We start from the raw sequence: 21,302 nt of genomic DNA on the forward strand, positions 1-21,302 counted from the left end.
GTCACATACCTTTTAAAACTCACTTTTCATCCCTATACCAACACTGCAACATGGCCGAGGCACCTGATATGTTGAATTATCATATCAGCAAAGAGAGAGCTGAGGCTCTGGGCTGAAAACTCTCTACCCAAGGCTCGAGATAAGGCAGTGACTGAATTGGGCACACCAGCCTGCCCGAGATTCCAAGGGTTTGGAAAGAACAATGCCTTCCTTACCTAGGTAGCCTTTGTTTTTAATCTTTTAAATAAGTTTTAAGGAGTTCCTGTTGTGGTGCAGCAGAAACGAATCCAACTAGTATCTATGAGGATGTGGGTTTGATCCCTGGGCTCACTCAGCGAATTAAGGATCCAGTGTTGCCATGAGCTGTGGTGTAGTTCGCAGAAGCAGCTAAGATCTGGCATTGCTATGATTGTGACCTAGGCCGGCAGCTACAGCTCTGACTCAACTCCTAGCCTGGGAACCTCCATTTGTTGAGAGTGCAGTCCTAAAAATAAATAAATAAATAAATAGGTTTTAAGATTGTAGCCCTTAATATTTACCTTTTTCTTGGACCTGAAACTTCTCCCACCCTACCTCCTCTGATGCTATGATTCCCTCAAGTTCTGTTCTTGGCAGTGTTTTTTTCACTTTAGTAAAGAATTCAGAGTACCAGGGGAATGTTCTCTTCTTGGGCAGTTTATTCTGTATGACAGTGTCAGTTATGTACTGCTCTGTTTAGTGCTTTATCAACAAGAGCACATCTTGAAAGCCATCACTTACTGTATGATTCCCACGTAGTTTTCAATCTCTGTCAGGGGAGCTTTTCTCCAGTTTTTTTTATATCCAATCACCAGAGTGTTTGGTTTCATTCTTCCTAAGCCCGAGGCCTAAACAGAGGAGATAAACATATGGGCAGTCCTTACCGGACTAGGAAACTACCACTGTAAATGAAAAATAATGTCCAAAAGAGCACTGAAGTAATGTTCTGAAGATTCTGAAGATTAGATTACATTTTAGTGCATGTCCTTCATGCCCGTACCCAAGCATAAAATAGAAAGATTAGTTCTAAATTATCTCAGCCATAAATGGATTTTAGATGACAGAAATGTAGCTTTTCTAAATTAGCAGTCATTTGCATTTCTTCTGATACACTCATTAAAATGGTTCAATAATTTAAAATCAAGTGAGGGTCGGCTTCACTATTGGCATGCATGTTGTAACTTAGTGGTTCAAAGCTCATTTCTACCTGCTGTATCCATAATGTCATTAGCAATAAAATCCATGTTTGGAAAATTCTTACATAGAAAGATCACTGAAACTTCTACTTATGTATTAAAGAATAACTGAACTATGTTTCCAGAACCTAATCCTCTTACATAACAGTATCATTAATAGCCATCTTCCATATCAGAAGTTTCATTCCCCCGTTAGATGACAAGATATGGCTTCCAGATAATTAAATTTAATCCAGCAATATTACTGAACACCTATTAATTGCAAAGTGCTATGTTAGGTGCTGACAGAGAGTTGTGAGGCCTGAAGGAGCTTAGAATAAGGTTGAGGTGACAAGATGCATACAAATAATTATAACTCAAGGGCAAATGCAGTAAGAAATCATATGGAAGCATAAAGAAAGAAAATTTGAATTCTGGCTAAAGAACTACTCATGAGTAGTTTTGCGGGAGAGGTGGCATTTGTTTTGGATCTTGCAGTTTGGTTGGACGTTGCCAAGTAAATGTGTGGAGAGCAGTGGAAGTGAAGGAAGGATATTCTGAGACATGGGAATAGTGAAACAAGTGACCAAAGGGGGACATTTTCAAGGGGACAGTAGCAAGTAGAAGGCGTTGATAGAGGGTTCCTGTGTGGTTGCCTCCACCGCATTTGATGTATCGCCCTTAGAAATGTACAGGTAGCAGAGTTCCCGTCGTGGTGCAGTGGTTAACAAATCCGACTAGGAACCATGAGGTTGTGGGTTCAATCCCTGGCCTTGCTCAGTGGGTTAAGGATCCTGCATTGCTGTGAGCAGTGGTGTAGGTCAAAGATGCAGCTCAGATCCAGCATTGCTGCGGCTGTGGTGTAGGCTGGCAGCTACAGCTGGGATTCAACCCCTAGCCTAGGAACTTTGATATGTCACAGGTACAGTCCTAAAAAGCAAAAAAAAAAAAAAAAAAAAAAAAAAAAAGTACAGGTAGTAAGACAGCTTCTTAATGCTATCATCTGGCTCTTAGCAGATATATGACATATGGATATAGTCTTTTCCATGACTATGCTTTGCGGATATGGTCATTTGTATCACGATTTCCTAGGTGCAAAGAAGGCTTTATAAAAAATGGCAGAGTTTTCAGTGCTTCCCTTTCACACCATGTCCTACCCTTTATGTCATGACCCCTCTGTACTCCACTTTTCTTTGAGAAAATTCATGTGAACAAGCTTTGTGCATTGTCCAACTTTTTACAATTTCTTCAGGATTAATATACGAATTGTTTTCCATACCAATGTCTTTTGTTTCCCTATTCTTATTCTATGTCTGTCCTCTTATTCCTAGTTGAGATTTTTATTATTTTACTAATCTCCCATGATAATTTTACATTAAATGTACAACCTTTTCAATGTATCTAACCAAAGAGCTACTGAAAAGTGGTAACTCACTACTGAAAGAAAAATCAGAATCTTGCAGTGACATCTATTTCCATGCTTTAGCAAATTAATAGCAGATGAAAAGAGACTCATTGGGGGTAATAGGTCTTTCAGAAATGGTTTCCCTAATGTGCAGTTACTTTGTTAAGTGCTCTTCAGGTATATTAGAGACAGGAATGTATCAAATACTCTTATTCTCTAAAATATTACAATTTAATCAATTTTTTTTTCCTTTCCTGCCTACATAAGCTCTTAGAGTTACCTGGATGCAATCCTGAATTTTGACACTCCTGTATATGACAACTCTTAAAGCTAAAAACATCATTTGCTATATGTAGAATCAGGTTTTTCCAACCATATTAAAGCCAAAATTATTAGAAAGCAAAGCCTACAATTTCTGAGATTCTCTTGGATTGTTTTAGAATTCTCTGACATAATTTAGATTATGAAAATCAGAACTAGAGAAAAATTCTATAATTTATCATAGAAGGGGAGAAAAAGGAAAGACTAAGGGAGAAAAAAATGGAGGAATTACGGGCTTCCATGCTCAACCATAGAGATTATTACATTTTATTTAATATTCTGGAAATAATTTAGGAGGAGAGAGAGATTTTACATCCAGATCACCAGGCATTTATTTAGTCGAGTCTTGCAGCTGCCCTCACACCATTTGCAAAAGACAAAAGGAAAAGAATGCCTGACTTGAGCATTGCTATATGCAGTATGAGATGTAAAAATAGTTTGAAGTTTTAATAGGATCTTGAATGTCGTCAACTAACAGAACAAATTTGCATTTCAATAAGTATGGGGACAGAATGTATGCTGTTGGCCAAAGGCAACCTCATTTTCCATTTCCAGTGTATCACCCATAGTTCATTGTAATGGAACCTCTCTGCTTTTGTTGTAGCTTTGCCTATCCCCAGGAATTCGAAATGAATTCCTTAACCATCTGCATTGATCTCTGATGCTCATCTGCCTACCTGGAGCCATTCCATGTGGGAACTTCATTAAAATGGAGTGCTAATTGCCTTTGGCCTTTGTTCTCATTCCCTCAATGCCAGCCTTACCTGAAGGAGGCTTCTAACTCCATCCCTGAAACAATCTGCTGCCACTGCAGCATAGAAAGCCTTGATTTTGTTCTTTATAAGCCAGGCCTGCTTTTTTGCCATGCCACTGTTCATCTCTTTAACACACAGCTTGCGCGGTCCCTGTATGACACAATGAAATATTGGTTAGAAGTCCTGCTATTGTACATCACACTGCTGTCATTTTCTAAAGGACGGAAATAGCCAGCAATGCCCAAGTGAGTTAAGAAATGGGAAAGAGGGAAAAACATCTCACTAAACAGGGTTCTCGGAAATTCAACCTTTTGGAAAGGACCTGGGCTGCTTATATTATTCGCTTTCCATGCAGACTGTCTAGATGTATTAACACCTGTTTAATTAATTGCCTCATACCAAATGAAAGAAGGAGCTGAGGGCATTGAGGTACATGAGGAAAATACTAAAAATGTGATTGAAGAAGTTGAGGATAAATACACAGTCAACAGAAATTGGCACTTGCCATCTACCTCTACAAGAATTAAATCATGAGTTGCTATAGCTACTGACACTCAACATCCCCTAGAAGAGTTCAGGGTGGAGATCAGGAGGTGAGGCACTCTATATTCTGGGAAAACGGGCAGAACAGCTCTTCAGATAGATTATTTTCAGGAGATTTTTATGCGTCCAATTCTTGCATCTCCTCATATCTAAAACCCTAAATACACTAAACCCTAATACACTAAAACCCTCATATCTAAAACCCTAAATACACTAAAACCCTTCATTGTGACATCTGCTCCTCACGACTAGAAGTAGCTTTCAGGAGACTAGCAGCAACCTCCTGTCAACTGTGTGCCTGATTTCAGGTACTTCCCTTCTTCTCCTTCATCACACATATACCAACCTTCCCTCCTAACTCTTTGGAGCAGTTTCTCAGAGCTCTCTGAAATGCTGCCTCTGGGCTATAGCCCTCATTTTGTCCCAAATAAAACTTAACTTACAACCCTCACGTTGTGCTTTTTTTTTTTTCTTTTTCAGTCAACACAACCTTTGACTCAATAGCGAGAGCCACACATTTAGGAACTCCAAGGAAATCTCAGCTAGAGCCCAGTTTCAAGAAATGTGACAGCACTCTTGTGAGCCAAAACATGGTGAGTTTCAAATTCTGGCACAATCATCCCATCTTGACAATTCAAGAGGCCCTTTCATTGCTTTTTGTGAGCGGTGAAGACACCCTTGCATCACTCTTCCCTATGTTATGTTGATGTACTCCTGTTCAAATAAATTGAAATTTCACACCCATCCGTGAATTTGGTGGGAACAAAAGTTCACATACCTATGGCATAGGAGGCATAGAACAAATTAGGAGAGAAGGAGGCAGGTGGTGGTAAATGAAGCATTTTGTAATTTCAAGATTTGAGTTCTGGAAACTCATTTTTAATTAAAATTTTGGTTCTTGTTTCTCCTTCCTTAAAGATCCATCCTAGCTCTATACTTTGCATATTTCAAATCAACCCCAAAGGTATTTCTGATTTTCTACTATGTGACTGACAAGGCTACAAATCTACCATTTTCCTAGGAAATCTTTCAATTCATGGAGAGATTTGGTATTTTATTGATTGTCTTAGATTTCTTGCTAACCACCTGGGATCTTAGTAAAATGTAGTGTGAGGAACTGCAGTGTGTCTCAAGGTTCTATATTTCTAACAAACTCCCAGGTGACACAGATGCTGCTGATCCTTAGACCATGCTTGGAGCCATAGTCTTTGAGGGTCTTGGATTGAAGAGAAAGGGCTTGGTGTATATGAAGAAAAAATACCAGGTTTTGTATTCAGGCAGAATTGGGTTGTAAACTTGGCCACTTTGGAGGTAATTAATAATCTCTGAGTTTTGATGTTATTCTGAAATAGAGAACAAATAGTTATTCTGCAGGTTTTTTTTCAAGTAGTCGTGATAAAGTGACTACTATGATGTATGGAATATAGTATGTGTTCATCAGAAATTGATGTTTATTATAGTAAACGAGTGCTCTTGTCGAGATCCCAAACCTAATCCCATCCTTTTGTTTGTTCTACAACAGAGCTGAAAGTGCACTGAACTAGGAGCAGAGTGTTGGGTTTAGAGTTGGCTCTGGCACTGATGAAATGATACCCTGAGTGTGCCATTTGTCTTCTGTGGGCTCTACATTTATAAGAATAAGAAAATTATCTAGGCCATCACTGTCCAGTATGATAGCCCTTATCCATGTGTTGCTATTGAGCATTTGAAATGTGGCTGGTCCACATTGAGATGTACTGGAAATGTAAAGCACACACTGGAATTTGAAGACTTAGTATGAAAAAAGAATGCAAAACATCTCACTAATATTTTTGTATTGATTGCATATTGAAATGATAATATTCTGGATGCATTGCATTTACTGGTTTCTTTGTACTTTAATTGGCGACTAAAATTTTTTAAATTACATATGTAGCACATGTTATACTTCTATTACACAATACTAGATGTTCTCTGGGATTTCTCCCATCTTAATATTCTTTTGAAATTGGGTCAGATTATTTATGTACTTATTTTTATCAGAATATTTTTAAGACCACACCAACATATCAAAACAGTTGGGGGAGTTCCCGTCGTGGCGCAGTGGTTAACGAATCCGACTAGGAACCATGAGGTTGCGGGTTCGGTCCCGGCTCTTGCTCAGTGGGTTAACGATCCGGCGTTGCCGTGAGCTGTGGTGTAGGTTGTAGACGCGGCTCAGATCCTGTGTTGCTGTGGCTCTGGCGTAGGCCGGTGGCTACAGCTCCGATTCAACCCCTAGCCTGGGAACCTCCATATGCCGCGGGAGCGGCCCAAGAAATATCAACAACAACAACAACAACAAAAAAAAAGACAAAAGACAAAACAAACAAACAAAACAAAACAAAACAAAAAAAACAGTTGGGTAATTTATGTTTCACTTAAAAAACAAGAACCTCCAATGAGGATGGAGAAGATAAAAATATAGAAAGGGTAGGAAAGATAGTTATCAAACCAGAAGACCTAGGCTGATAAAAGATATATCCTTATACATCAAATTTTGCTCAGGGTTCTAAATTGTCAATGCATTTTGAACCACCCTTCCTGAGCATTATTTATACCATCAATTGCAAAAGAAGAAATATTTTATTCAAGGAACCTGAATGACAGTAAGAGCCATGAGATAGAAGAAAAACCAACAGCTAGAAAATGTATCAGAACATCAGTACATTGAGTTGAACCACAGTGACTATGCCCACTGAGGAGAATGGCATTTATTTAAATAAATAAGTTCTAATGTATATCTATGAGTATTACAAAAATCAAAATTAAACATTAATTGTAACAAAGAAATTTACTTTAATGCCTTAATTTGCCATACTGAGAAGTCATAAAAATATTTCATGCAGAATCTCCTTTTGCTAAAAGTGATTATAATTTCCTTGTAGCACAGTTATTAATGTGAGGCAAGGCTGCAATACAAATGTAGTATGAGAAAAGCAAACTAAAAAAAAGGGAAGACATACTGGAATGTAATTATTCAACATTCAAATATGTCATAATCACAAACAGGGACTTTACCATCCAACTAAAATATAAAGATTAGCTTAGATCCAAAATATGAGTATATAAATTAATTTAGAATTTGAATAAAGAAGCTCTAAGATTTTTGTATGTAATATAACTTCGACATTGGTTGAAAAAGCAGTAAAGGAATTTTAATTATTTAGTCTGGATAAGAAATTGATGTGACAGTACTTCAAATAAATGAATATTATGGAAAGAATTTGCAAAAGATTTCCAATATATTGGAATCAAATAGAGGAATTTGGGCCAAATGCAGTGTTCTTTCCAACTTGTATATTTTAAAATATTGAATCCTATTGCTCTGTCTTAGCTTTCATTGCCTGTCTGGTTGGAACTGTGGGAAAGAAAATTCTCTCTCTGAGCTGGTACATATTTCATCTCACCATGCATCCTAGTGCCCACTCAAAGGTCATTTCATTCTTCCAATATTTTGTTATATCGCTCTTTTATTAATCTCATGACAGAGATTCAACAACTGCAAAAGAATAAATGCATCTTAAAAAAGCATTTTCTTCTTGACAGAGGTGAAAGTTGAGATTAAAAGAAAGGATAATGATAGAAGGGGAAAAAAAATGAGAATTTTAGTTTTCCCTGGGTTATCTATGCTTGAACTGGCCTCCATTAGGCATAGAGTTAAAAGTTGGTTGTATTCCCTGACTTTTCTTAAGAGATTTTTTTTTTTTGAATTGATAAACATGCTTTTATTTACATTTTGGTCCCCAATATCACTTTTAGCATACTTGGTTGCCCCAAATATTCCACTTACTTTTCTTTGTTGCCTTTTTTTTTTTTTTTTTTTTTTTTTTTTTTATTTTCCCACTGTACAGCAAGGGGGTCAGGTTATCCTTACATATATGCATTACAATTACAGTTTTTCCCCCATCCTTTCTTCTGTTGCAACATGAGTATCTAGACATAGTTCTCAATGCTATTCAGCAGGATCTCCTTGTAAATCTATTCTAAATTGTGTCTGATAAGCCCAAGCTCCCGATCCCTCCCACTCCCTCCCCCTCCCATCAGGCAACCACAAGCTTAAGAGATTTTTTGAGTTGAAAGAGATCTTTAGGTTTTATTAAGATATTTTGTAAATTTTCAAAAAAAAAAAAAAAAGGAGAAAGGGTAAGAGTTAGGGTGAAATCTTGTTAAAAGGGAATCTACATGGGAAAGCTGGTCAAGCGTTATTCCATTTCTTCTTTCCAGTGAGAGCGCAGAACAGGACAATTGAGTATTAAAGAATATTAAATAGTAGAAAAAGATTAATCAAAATATAGCTACATCTTGGTACACATAGGTGAAATGACTAAAAGAACACCAAAGAAACTCATACACCTTTGCTTTTGGAGGGGGAGAGAGCCATGGGGCTAAGTGGTTATAAAGAGGACTTTAGCTTGATCTGTGATGGTTTATTTCATTTGGAAAGTGGGTGGAACACCAAAAACTAACACAATATTATAAATCATCTATACTCCAGTTTAAAAGAGAAAGCGAGTAGAAGCATCTAAGACAAAAATGTTAACTGTTATTAATTAGGAGAAAAAAATATGGGTATTGTTTTATTGACTATAGTTTCATCATATAAAATCACCAGTGTTCAACAGCTTTCAACATACAAAAATGTAAACTTCACATGATTCAACCTAATGAATTTAATTAAAAATTTTTTTCTTCTTCTTTTTTTTTTTTTTTCTTCTTTTTAGGGCCACATCTACAGCATATGGAGGTTCCTGGGGTTGAATTGGAGCTGCAGCTGCCAGCCTAGGCCACAACCATAGCAATGCCAGATCTGAGCCGTAGCTGCAACCTACATCTTGCATCATGGCAATGCCAGATCCTTAACCCACTGAGTGATGCCAGGGGTCGGCTCTGCATCCTCATGGATATTAGTCGGATTCTTAACCTGCTGAGCGAACTCCAACCTAATTAGTTAGGAAGCCCCAACCTAATATTTAAAAACAAAAATAGAAGCAATTAAAAAATATTTTTTAGTTATCATCACAACAAAATGCACTTCATAAAAGACACAGAGTTCCTGTTGTGGCACAGGAGAAACCAATCCAACAAGTATCTGTGAGGATGGCAGGTTCAACCCCTGGTCTCACTCAGTGGGTAGGGGACCCTGGCCTCACTCAGTGGGTCGGGGATCCTGCATTGCTGTGAGTTGTGGTGTAGGTCAAAGACCTGTGTTGCTGTGGCTGTGGCACAGGCCGGCAGCTGTAGCTCCAATTATACCCCTAGCCTGGCAACTTCCATATGTCACAGGTGTGGCCCTAAAAACCAAAAAAAACCAAACCAAAACAAAACAAAACAAAAAGCACCAAAAACCAAAACATAAAAGACAAACAACAAAAAGGGACAGCACTGTAAACTTGAAAGCCTTTTTCAATTTTAAGATAAATAAAATTCAGAAAAGAGGTAGTGTTGCATTTTTTTTTTTCTTTTTGGCAATAACGCTTTACCTGATTGGCATTCTAAATCCCAGATCAGTTGGGTCACCTTTTGTCTTTAAGGTATATATGTTTTAATAAAAAACACCCTACCTTTAAATGCAAAATTGAGAAGCACATGAGCAAGTGACTGCTGAAGCACAATGCTATGTCATATGATGAGCTAATGCTGTAGGGTTTTTAGAACTGAATGTGGTATACTCAGAGAAGAGTACATAAATCCAACCTAAGTTATCTGTAGTGGTTGGTTTTACTATCTCTCCAACTTCTATGAATAAGTAAGGAAACTGATTGACAAAGAAAGGCAGTTTGTTTGTTTGTTTGTCCTTTTAGGGCCACACTCACAGCATATGGAGGTTCCCAGGCTAGGGGTTGAATTGGAGTTGCAGCTGCCAGCCTATACCACAGCAACACCAGATCCAAGCCACATCTACAACTTACACCACAGCTCATGGCAAAGCCAGGTCCTTAATCCACTGAGCAAGGCCAGGGATTAAACCTGTGTCCTCATGAATACTAGTCAGATTTCCTTTCCACTGAACCATGATGGGAATTCTCTGTTTGTTTGTTTTGTATAACGTGGTACATGGATAGAATTGGTGGGGGTCATAACTTTTGGATTAATATTTGTCTGTTGCTAAATCCACTGAACTTAATATTTGTCTGTTGCTAAATTCTCATATTAGGGAATGCCAGAAGATGGAATCCCATTCCCTCTAGTCTTCATATAGGGGATGAGTGAGGCACACAAGAAGAAAATTACTTACATGTTGAATATAAATTATGTCACTGATTTATTATGCGGGAATTCAAGGAAGCATAGACAATGGATTCCTTAAAAAGGATCTCCCCTCCCCTCAATTTGTTCTGATGAAGGGTCTTTCATTTAGAATCTTTAGGCCAAGTAGAAAAATGCAAGAGGAGGAAAAGGCCCTAATGGGTGAGCTAAGAGTTAGTTGAATAGTTGGAAGGCTACAGTGTGGGCTTGGGGCCAGGCAAAAGAATGATTCTTAATTTCAATTTCAGCAGCTTTGAGTGCTATGCCTTCTGGTCCTTTAAAAATGCCTCTTTGCAGGAAATGGCAACTGGAGTCACGGGCTTTATGTCTACCCACCACCATGGAAATGCTAGTGAGCTCTTAGTCTTGCTCCTTCCATGTAGTGTATGGCACTTCAAGCCAGTACTTCAAACCAGCACTTCAAGTAACTGAAGGTCACCAGAGGGATTGAGCATAGAGCCTGCTATCCTGTGATTAGTGAGTGGGAATGGATATCTCACTGTTCCATCATGATCAAGCCGATGTATACCTAAAGGTCCAGGATCCAGTGTCTGGACCTGGTTTCTCTAAGAATGTTTTAGGTTTCTGCTGAAGGGGATATATTTTCAGAATGAAAATGCAACTAGTGTACCAAAGAATACATAATAATAATAACAACTAAAATTAATTGAGCATTTCCTGTTTGACAGACACTAAGCTAAGCACTAGAAAGCTTATCCTACAAAATTCTAACAACTCTGTAACAACCATAGGTGCTACTATTACTATTTTTTAATGTTATTCCATTTTATAACTGAGAAAATTTAAGCATAGGAAGACTAAATTATATGCCCAAAGAATTCATAGCTAATAGGTGACAAAACAGTGATTCAGAGCTTGACTCTGTGTCTCAGAAATCCATGAGCACCAGCTTCCTAGAGTTAAAAATTAAATTGTTGTCTCTCCACATCATTGTACCATTTAACCTTTTCCACAAGGTTGGCCTGACCACTAATCATTATGCTCTTGGAACAGAAATTTAATGGTATGCCGACTTTCTTTTCATCCCCTTCCATCTGTTTTTTGCAAAGAAGATTGACAAATGAGCATGGAATTGAAAAATGCTGACAGCATTTGCAGCCCCAGGAGCTCACAGAAAGTAACTAACTAGAAAGTCATTAACTGATACAGTAACTATTTTCTGTCCCCAAGAGAACCTCAGTACCTGGGAGCAAAGAAGGCTCTTGGGCCTTACTCAGAAAGACCAGCATAGTGATGGATGGCATGGTCCTAATATACATATCAAACAACAGGGCCATTAGAGGTACAGCCTTAAGTACCTACTTCACATGAAATAATACTCCAAAACCATACTCTTTTGTTATAGTTAGAGCAGCAAAGAGTTACTTAAAAGTAATATCGCATCTCTATAAAAAGACCTTTTCTCCCTTGCCAATATATGACTGTTTATACCCCCAGTTCATTTCTCCTGCCCTAAAGATATCTTATTGCCTGCTAAACTAAGTTTTCTCTAAATAGCTAGAGAAGAAAAACACCCCAAACTGCTTATTCCATCAAAACCAGCTTCTGTATTATATTGGCCAAAATGAAATCCACTAATCCAGGGCACAGAAGTTGATAATATGAGAGAAGCGTGCTTGATCAGATTTTTAAAAATCCTCTGGAGTCACTGTGAGTCATTACTTAACCTGTCAATCTTACGTAGTCAGTAGGATTCCCTCTATCCCCATGGGATAACTACATTGAGTTATTGAGTTGTTTGCGTTACCATCACATAAGCACTGAGAGGAAAGAATATGACTAGCTTGCTTCATATTGCATTTAGAGTACTGCCAGGTGTAAAAGATGCTTAAGTGCTGGCCATGATGATGTGTGGTAAATTAGCCCCTGCATCATAGCACAATCGAATGCCCCAGGGTTACACAGCTTCCTGACAGCCCTATTCCCTGGCAGGTACTAAAAGTTTAGGTGGGGGTGCCCAACCCTAACAGCACTCAGAGGGATACAGGTCTGCTAAGGCTTTCTCCTCATGCTCCAACACCAAGCACAATCAGGGGACCTGGACTGACATCCTGGCTCTGCCACTTTCTTGTCATGGGAAGCTGTGCACAATTTAATTTTCCTAAATCTCACTTTTCTAATCAGTAAAATGAGAACAGGTCTTTTTTTTTCCCCCTTTCTACCTCACTAGACCATTATGTAGATGAAATAAAAACTGTAGAAAAATACTTTGAAGAATAGGTAAGTACTATGATAATACATTGATGCTGCTGAAGATTTTGAGTGGTGTGTGTGTGGGAGAGAGAGAGAGCATGGTGTGGGAATTCAAGTAGAGGTAGGCTGGTTTGGAGGACTTAGACTTATTACATTGTTGTAATTGTAATGCTTTCTCCTCACTTTAGAGATTGGTGATTGGTCAATAATTATGGTTAAATGTCTAGCATCTACTTTGAATACCTCCTGGGAAAACCACCAGTAAATTCTCATTAGTCTACTACATAATTCCTGAATAAAAAGGAACTCATGCACTTCTGAATGTTTATCTCGGGCATGGAAAACTTGGTTTAACTCCCTAGCTATCTATAGTGTCATCAAGTTTATCCAAATATTTAATTTAAATTCTACGTGCTGTCATTTAAGGCCATTATATCTGGCTCTCTCCTCATCAGTTAATCTATATGATAGCGCTCTCTGGCTATTCTATCCTGTCATTTTTCTGGGGACAGTTAATACCCCAAATGTTTTCATTTTATTTCAGAGCCAGTTCTCTTTTTCTGACTCAAAGGCCATCATTTAGAAATACTTATCACTTTTAGTTAGTCTCCTGTGAAATCTGAAACACATTTTATCCACTTGTTTAAGTTCAACACAGGTGAGTAGGGAGGAAAAGCACCTTCTGGGGATTAAGTGGTTCTTACCACAAAGACTTCACAGCAGATGCAAAGGCCACTGTTCTTGGTGAAGGCGTGAGTTATATCCAAGAGAGCAGGTCTTGACATGGGCCCCCCTGTTAAGACAATGCACTGGGGCCTGGAAGTGGAGAAGAAAAGATGTGAGAACTGATCATGGCAAGAAGGCTGTGAGCCCAGAGACACCCCAATGGAACGGGTTGGTACAGAAGGCTTGGCAAAGTGAGACAACTGTTCTCCTAGACATTTCTTAGGTTTCTTACTAAAAGTCTTGGATCATCATGACGTCCTATCCAGCCTGCTATCTTTCTATTCTTAGTTTAGTTAGTGACAGTAGAAATTTAAAGTAAGGAAAAGGTAGTCTTGGTCTCCCCTTGTCTTTTCCCTCTGGACATCACCCTACCCCGAGTCCCTAACACAACCTGTCCTTCTTCAGCCAGTATTTTCATGTTATTTTCCTTCACCCTTCTTGCAAAGTTTGTATTTTTGATGTTCCAATCAAAATAAGACAGAACTAATGAAGTGCTTAAAGTGTAACTTCTAAGGGAATTCAGTAAGCCACAAATTCCTTAAGCTGAATGGAGACAGCAACAATGATTAAAGTGTGTGGGGATTTGGGGACATCTCTCTGAAGTTATGTCATGGAGATCACCTCTCTATCTCTGTGCATGAAGGGCCACAGATAGCACCATGAGGGTTTATATTTGGGGATGGGCAGAGTTCAGAGTAGAAGAGAAGAAGCATCAATTCACAGGAGGTTCTGTTGTGAAAATGTGGCAGTTAGAATATTCCCATAAAGCATGTAACTAGTGCATTTGTCTCCTGTAAAGGAAAGCTACTTTTAATGTGGAATGACACCAGGATGCCTAAGAAGCCAATTTTACCTGAAATTTTTCACATGGTCTTCCACAGTAGTTAGTTCCAAAGCATTGTCTAAAGCGCTCACGTAGGAAAGAGCCTGCGTGGAGGAGCCCCAGTTCACATCTGTGGAGAAATTGGCATAAAAACACTGAGCTTCCTTCTGTAAATGTGGCTATATTTTCTAAGCCATTCCCTTCTATGCTTTTCCTTGGCTATGGCAGCAGTGACACATGCCCAAATGAGAGAAAACATAATGTAGTGTTTCCTAGAAAGAACGCTTCTGTGAACACTTGCTGAATTCTTAGACATGAGACCTCTTTCCAGCTAAGGATCAGACTTTAAAGCTGCAGCCTGAGAAACCTTACTCAATGGGAGAGGCTGTGTTATATCCACATTGCTGGCAGATAGACTTTGGAAAATGGTCAGCCCCCGAAAAAATTCAAGAGGCCTTCACAAATTCTTAAATTGAAAAGAGGCATTTCTGCATACATAGAGGGCAACAATCTTTATATTTTGAATGATAAAACTGAATAGCTCAGAAATTTCTTACTTCTGGATGTCCATGAACAGGGTCTTTTTTTTTTTTTTTAATTTTTTTAGGGCCACACCCACAGCATATGGAGGTTCCCAGGCTAGGGATCAAATCGGAGCTGTGGCTGCTGGCCTACACCACAGCCACAGCAACCCAGGATCCAAGCCTATAGCACAGCTCACGGCACTGCTGGATCCTTAACCCACTGCACGAGGCCAGGGATTGAACCTGCATCCTCTTGGATGCTAGTCAGATTTGTTTCCACTGAGTCATGATGGGAACTCCCAGGGTCATTCTTTGTCAAGCATTTTAGTTTGATTTTTTAGGGCCTAATCTTCATAATAAGGGAAGTAAGCACTACCATGTTCTGACTTTAAAAACAAAATAAATGTTAGATGGATCCTCTAAATTTTATAAGCCCGTGATGGGAATGTACAGATTCGCCCCAGATGGCAGACAGGGCCATCTCCCTAGTCTTGCTCAGAATAGTCAGGAAAATGATGAGAGGTAATTATCTGAAGATAAAGAATATTAACATCAATTAAGTGTTGACTATGTATTGGGCACTTAGCATGCCTTAGGTTATTATATTCTTACAAAAATTCTATTAGTCAACTGGATGTTTATGCGCAAAAAAGTCAACCTTGAGCCATTCCTCATACCATATACAAAAATTAACTCAAAATGGATAAAAGACATAAATTAAAAATCTAAAGCACTGGAGTTCCCAGTGGCCTGGTTCCCAGTGACCTGGCTGTGGTGTAGGCCAGCTGCTATAGCTCCAATTTGACCCCTAGCCTGGGAACCTCCATATGCCACGGGTGTGGCCCTAAGAAGACCAAAGGAAAAAAAAAAAATCTAAAGCACTAAAACTTTGAGAAGAATTAGGAAAAGATAGATTAGAAACAAAAAAGCCAAACCACAAAAGCCAAAAAAAATGATACACTAGAATTTATAGGAATTAGAATGTCTGCTCTTCAAAACAAACTATAAAGAAAATGAAAAGACAAGTCATAGAGCTATAGAAGCATTTACAAAACATGTACTGCTAAAGGATTTGCATCCAGAATGTATAAAGAGATCTCACAGATCTTTACTAAGGAATAATACAAAAACAAACAACTCAAAAAATGGGCAAATGATTTAAACAGGCACTTGGCAAAAGAAGAGGTGTGATGGTAAATAAGATGTTCAACATCATTAGTCACTGGGAAAATGCAAACCAAACCACAATAGGTAGTAGTCTACTTCGACTAAAATAAAAAATAAACTGATAATAATAAGTGGTGCCAGGAATGTGGAGCAACTAGGGCGTTCATTCATTGCTGTTAGTGATGGAAAATGATACTGCTACTTTGGAAAGCAGTTTGGCAGTTTCTTATAAATTATGTATACACTTACATAATAATAAATGCCACTCCTACGGAAATGAAAACATAGGTCCACATAAAGCCCTGTATGTGAATGTTTATAGCACCTTTAGCTATAATCACCACAAGCTGCAAACAACCTAAACGTCCATCAACTGGTGAATACATTTTTTAAAAATTTGAGAAATATTCATACAATGAAATACTACTCAGTGGTAAAAAGGAACAAACTACTTATAAATGCAACAACATGGATGAATCTAAAAACATGTGAATTGAAAGAAAGCTTACACCAATGTTATATACTAAATGGTTTTACGTAATATTCTGGAAAAGGCAAAGCTGTAGGAACAGAAATCACAAAAGTGGTTGCTAGTGGCTAAGTTGGGAGGATGAGACTGACTACACAGGAGTAGTGTAAAGGATCTTCTAGGGATGATGGAAATGTCCTCTGTCTTGGTTGTGATGGTGGTTACAAGACTGTATATATAAGTGTCTCAAAACTTACCGACTATACATCTATAAGGGGGTTAATATTACTACACATAAATTGCACTAGATGTTTAAAAATGCATAAAGTAATGAAGAAAAACAACCCAAAGTCTCCAAAGTAGTTACTACCTTCTCTACTTTCCTTGTGGAGTAAGAGTAAAGAGAGTGCGGGGTGGCTCACAGCCTGTCTGGCCCCTGAAACCCAACCTCTGAGTCTTGCACCCCTTCATCATTAGCCTCTCCGAGCTTCAATCCATCCTTCTCACTGGTTCTAAAGGTAACATCTAAAGTTCAGATCCAACTGATTGATCTATGGCAGCTTCTCATTGCTCCAGATTCTTTAGCATGACATTTAAGTCTCTTGTTTATCTGGGCAAGATACTCTTCCAGGCCCACCTCAGGCTCCTTCTCCTTAACACTCGAGGCCTCCATCTTGCTAAAGGCCCTGATGCTTTCTAAAAATGCCACATACTTTCACGCTTCCTAACTTCACTCACACTTTTCCTTCTTCCTGGAATAACTTTCTCTGGCTCTATCTGATTAACCAACCCCTGTCTCTTACTGTTATTTTTAAGAAGCTTATCTGGTCATTCAACAAATATTTATGAAACGCCTACTAGGTGTTGACCCTGGGAACACAAGCTATGAACCAGGGACGTTTTCTTGGACAACTCTAATCACAGTTAATCACTTCCTCTTCTTTCATCAGTAACTTCATGTCACGCTTATGGGTCTTTGCTATATTATAATATAGTTAATTGCTTATTGTGAGTCTGTGAACTCCTTGAGGACAGGGACTATATCTCCTTTATCAGGACTTTAGAAGGTGATATAGCGGAAAGCTTGTGGGGTTTGGTATCATATACACTTTGGTTAAAATATCAGCTCTATTACATCCTGACTGTTACCTCAGCAAGTGGTCACCTCTTTGAACTCGTTTCTTCAACTATTGATGGGACTAATAATACCTAATTTACACCATTATTCCAAGGATTAAATGAGTGCATAGTATACAATAGGTGCTCAACAAGGTTAACTATTATCATATTACATGACGTTATTAATACCTACCATACACACACAGCACCCCTAAACACATAGAAGCTGCCAAATAAATATTTGTTGAGTGAATGGATAGGTAGTTAGTGTTTTGGGGAACCCCACTCCACAGTCCTTATCTTACCTGGCTTCTTATAAGTCACATAGATATAGAGGAAGAACTCAATGACATAGGTAATGACAGCTGCCCACCAGTTGATGACAAACATGACTGCACAGCACAAAATAGCTCCAAAAAGAGATACCCACATGTTGTAAATACCATATGCAGGTCTCCATCCTGCAAGTAGAAAAACAAAATCTATGTGTGCAAGGAAAATTTCCATACTGTGACCATCATACCACTGTATATTATTAGAATGCAGGTAACATGTTTTTTTTTTCCCCTAGCTTCCTGTGATCTTGGCCCCCGGCCTATGAAAGTATAATTGCACCAAATAAGAATGCTATGAAATGCAGAAAACATGTAATTCCTGGTCTCTCCACACTTCCTGCATGCCCAGAGGTCTTCCAAAACTGCAAAACTCTATGATCTGATATCTATGCCATCAGGAGTTGAGAGGAGGCAGGAGAGATGGAAAGAGTGAGGGACAGCAGAGGAAGTGGGGGAGGGACAATTTGGTCTCCCAACAAAGATACACAAATGGGTTTATTGTTCCTTTGGAGAAGGCAGAGCAGTCATCAAAAGTCAATCCACTGACTTCATACTACTTCTTCTTTTACCCTAAAAGGATCATCCTTGCCCTTTCAGAAATAATAATCTATGGCAAAAGAGGGAGAACTTTTTCTGCAATGTCTTCTTCAACCTGATGCATTGATATGTCATGCATTTTGCAATGAAAACATTTCTCACCATTCACATATGGGGATTTCCTGTGTTCTGTCAGTTCCCTGAAATGAAGAAGCTGGGAGACAGTATGGTCAGGGTAAAGAAGCTCTGATTTGAAGGGCACATTTGCCCTATGGCTGAGGTATATTTTTAAGTTTAGAGTTGCCAAAACACAACAGAGCTTTCAGTCTTCAGGAGCAATTTGCAAAGTGGCCACAAGATGGAAATAGCACTTTGAGAACAATACTGGAAATGACCTTATTTTTCTCTGAGAGTTTGTGTGTGTGTGTGTGTGTGAGAGAGAGAGAGAGAGAGAGAGAGAGAGAGAAAGAAGGGGGAGTCATCTCCTAGGTTTGGTATCTGTGTGTCTCTATATGCTTTTCTATTTTTCCTCTTTTTCCCTCTTCCTCTTTCCCTCCTTTCTTCCACTCTTAAGCCTGCCAACCTCTATTAATTCATTTTGTTTTTTAAAAATGGACATACATGGCATGGAGGCACGCATTTCTATGATCCCTGTATTTACTGACTAGAACCTTCTGTTCTTTGCTTAGAGGCAGGCAATAAAACAGAAACAAAATTTCCTCAGTTATCTTCTGGAGCCTAGGGGTCTTGGGTGGATGAGGGCTCTCCTTCCATCTATATTTTGTTTTATTGGCATCTGGTTTTCCAAGGAGGGGTTTGAGATCCTGGCAAACCATAAAAAAGTGGAGATGTGTTTATATCCCTGATAAAAGTCCTCATAGTGAAGAACTTTCTGAAGGTCAATAACAACAAGTCTCTATTCTGGTGGAAAGGCAGAAGAAATTCTAATGGCCAGTGGAAGCAAAGAAGAGGTGAGGGATGACTAAACAGGAGAAGGTTCTTTGATGGGAAATTTTGTACCACTTTAAACCACAGTCTGAGGAGTGCTGAGTGTCACCAGCTTCAGTGTGAATCTGCATTGACTGCACTCAGCAGGTAATTATGGAAACTACTCATCCTTCTCTTCTGCACCATGGGCAGGAAACAAATTGATAGTAAGGAAGTTTCAAATATATACATTCATTCCACTTCTGTGGTCACTTTCACCCTGGAAATAAATAGTGGTGTTTTTCTACTGCTGAAATAAATGTGGTTTCTCTTGCAATGAATAATTTATTGCCGCAGGAGAAAATTGACTTTACGGTTGGTCAAAAAGGCCATTGCTCAAATGATTCTTTTTCTATTTCAGAAGTCATCCCCCCAACTTACCAAAATAAAGTGAATTACACTGCCCACTAGGATATAAGGAAACATATAAACACAAATTAAGCACATTTTCATTGACATTTCATTTTATTGAGACAAACTAAGTGTTTGCTTATTTTAGTTTTGAAAAATCAACTTACCTGGAGATTTGGCATAAGAAGCATGGAAGCAGGAGAAATTAATAAGTGCATATGAGGCGAGGAAAAAGTTGGAAATGATGGGAGCAATGGTATTCAGTTCCGCTGTGAACGAAGCAGAATTGAATATGTACATATGAGTGATGAGACCAGGGGCTGAACAGCTGTTACAGCCTGGAAGCTTGACTTTGTTTGGAAATTGAAAACATAGCTAGCATCTGTCAAAGTTTAAGAAGTTATTACTTTTTTTTTTTTTGAGGCTGCACTCCTTTACAAATACATTTTTAACCAGGGTTAATGTAAGAAACAAGAAAACTTACCAATTAGAAAATAGACGAGATCTCTACCTACAGAAAATTTGAGTGAGAGTGGGTTGAGGGCTTGGGGACCAGGCAGATGACAAACTCCTCTGTAGCTATGGCAGAGGTACCAAATCCAGCATTCGTTATCTGCTTTGTATATAATCAAAAGGTTCTGCAGGGTAGCAGGTTAGTTAAATACCAGGGCACCAGAACAATTTAATTGGATACATCTCTGCTTATAGCCAGCTCATTTGCTTTGACTTTCAGAACTTTTGTTAGTCATTTGCACTTTTCTACATCTCTGGAGAGTTCTACCTCTCAAGATTTGCCCCCCCCCCCCAAAAAAAAAAAAAAAAAAGTTTTACCTCAGTAGCTAAATATCCTGTATGGTTTAGTCCTAGCTACGCTGTTTACTGTATAGTATAAAAATAATTTAGAGACATTCTCATTTTTCTGAAGGTCAGACAGCTATCAGCCTCATGGACGCAAATGCAGGTGGCATCTGAGTGTGACTCTACAATATGGATACCAGTAAGAAAGTAGGCAAAAATAGCTGCCACAAAGCTGGTGCCATGAAGCCAATCCAGAGGGTTCTGAAAGAGTGACTTTTAAGAATATTGAATTTATATGATTTTTGAAATTTTAGGCTATTTGCCCAAGAGCAGTCTAGGACAATAATTTGAAGTCTTAAGGCTTAAATGACATAATTGAAACCTATCTACCAATAATCACTTTTTTCATTTTTTAAAAATCTAACAAACATAAAATTTTTAAAAATTAAACCAAAAAGTGATTATATATAGACTCAGAGAGTCATGTTTTTCCCTCTTCAGCCTTGTAGGAATCTTAGGAGGAAGGATTCATGAATTGTAGTCACTTCCTGAGTTTATATGATAGGAAGAGCCCTCATTGTTTGGCACCACTGAGTTTGGCTCTGCTCGTCTTGCAGAGTTACCATCCTCCTTGTCTTTTTCTTCTTTTCCTCTGATATGCTCACCCACAATGGTGGTACCCTAGAGGGAAATGAAGGTGCAGACTGACACAGACACATGTGCCTCTCTAAGATTATGTAGCTGTGTCCATATTGCTTAGGGAGAAAG

General features: G+C 38.6%; 1 protein-coding gene and 1 long non-coding RNA gene across 18 annotated transcripts in view; one reads left to right on the forward strand and one right to left on the reverse strand.

Moving 5' to 3' along the window:
* LOC102161909 overlaps positions 1–21,302 on the forward strand; it is an 87,632-nt gene that overhangs the window by 49,499 nt on the left and 16,831 nt on the right. For 14 of the 16 annotated variants that reach the window (XR_002345000.1, XR_002344990.1, XR_002345003.1 and 11 more), the window contains exon 7: positions 4,698–4,810. This is a non-coding gene — a long non-coding RNA (uncharacterized LOC102161909). Of the gene's footprint in view, positions 1–4,697; positions 4,811–19,330; positions 19,494–21,302 lie in introns of all 16 variants that reach the window. The other 2 variants (XR_002344988.1, XR_001302231.2) reach the window with 1 other exon arrangement.
* SLC12A1 (solute carrier family 12 member 1) overlaps positions 1–21,302 on the reverse strand; it is an 89,764-nt gene that overhangs the window by 28,919 nt on the left and 39,543 nt on the right. For both annotated transcript variants that reach the window (XM_005654446.3, XM_001926142.7), the window contains exons 14-19: positions 19,904–20,005; positions 17,832–17,987; positions 14,278–14,377; positions 13,403–13,514; positions 3,684–3,824; positions 760–866 (exon numbers count right to left, since the gene is read on the reverse strand). In XM_005654446.3, the coding sequence (XP_005654503.1) occupies positions 760–866; positions 3,684–3,824; positions 13,403–13,514; positions 14,278–14,377; positions 17,832–17,987; positions 19,904–20,005 (718 nt within the window). The remainder of the gene's footprint in view (positions 1–759; positions 867–3,683; positions 3,825–13,402; positions 13,515–14,277; positions 14,378–17,831; positions 17,988–19,903; positions 20,006–21,302) is intronic.

This window comes from Sus scrofa, chromosome 1 (assembly GCF_000003025.6).
Source record: "Sus scrofa isolate TJ Tabasco breed Duroc chromosome 1, Sscrofa11.1, whole genome shotgun sequence".
NCBI classification, from domain to species: Eukaryota; Metazoa; Chordata; class Mammalia; order Artiodactyla; family Suidae; genus Sus; species Sus scrofa.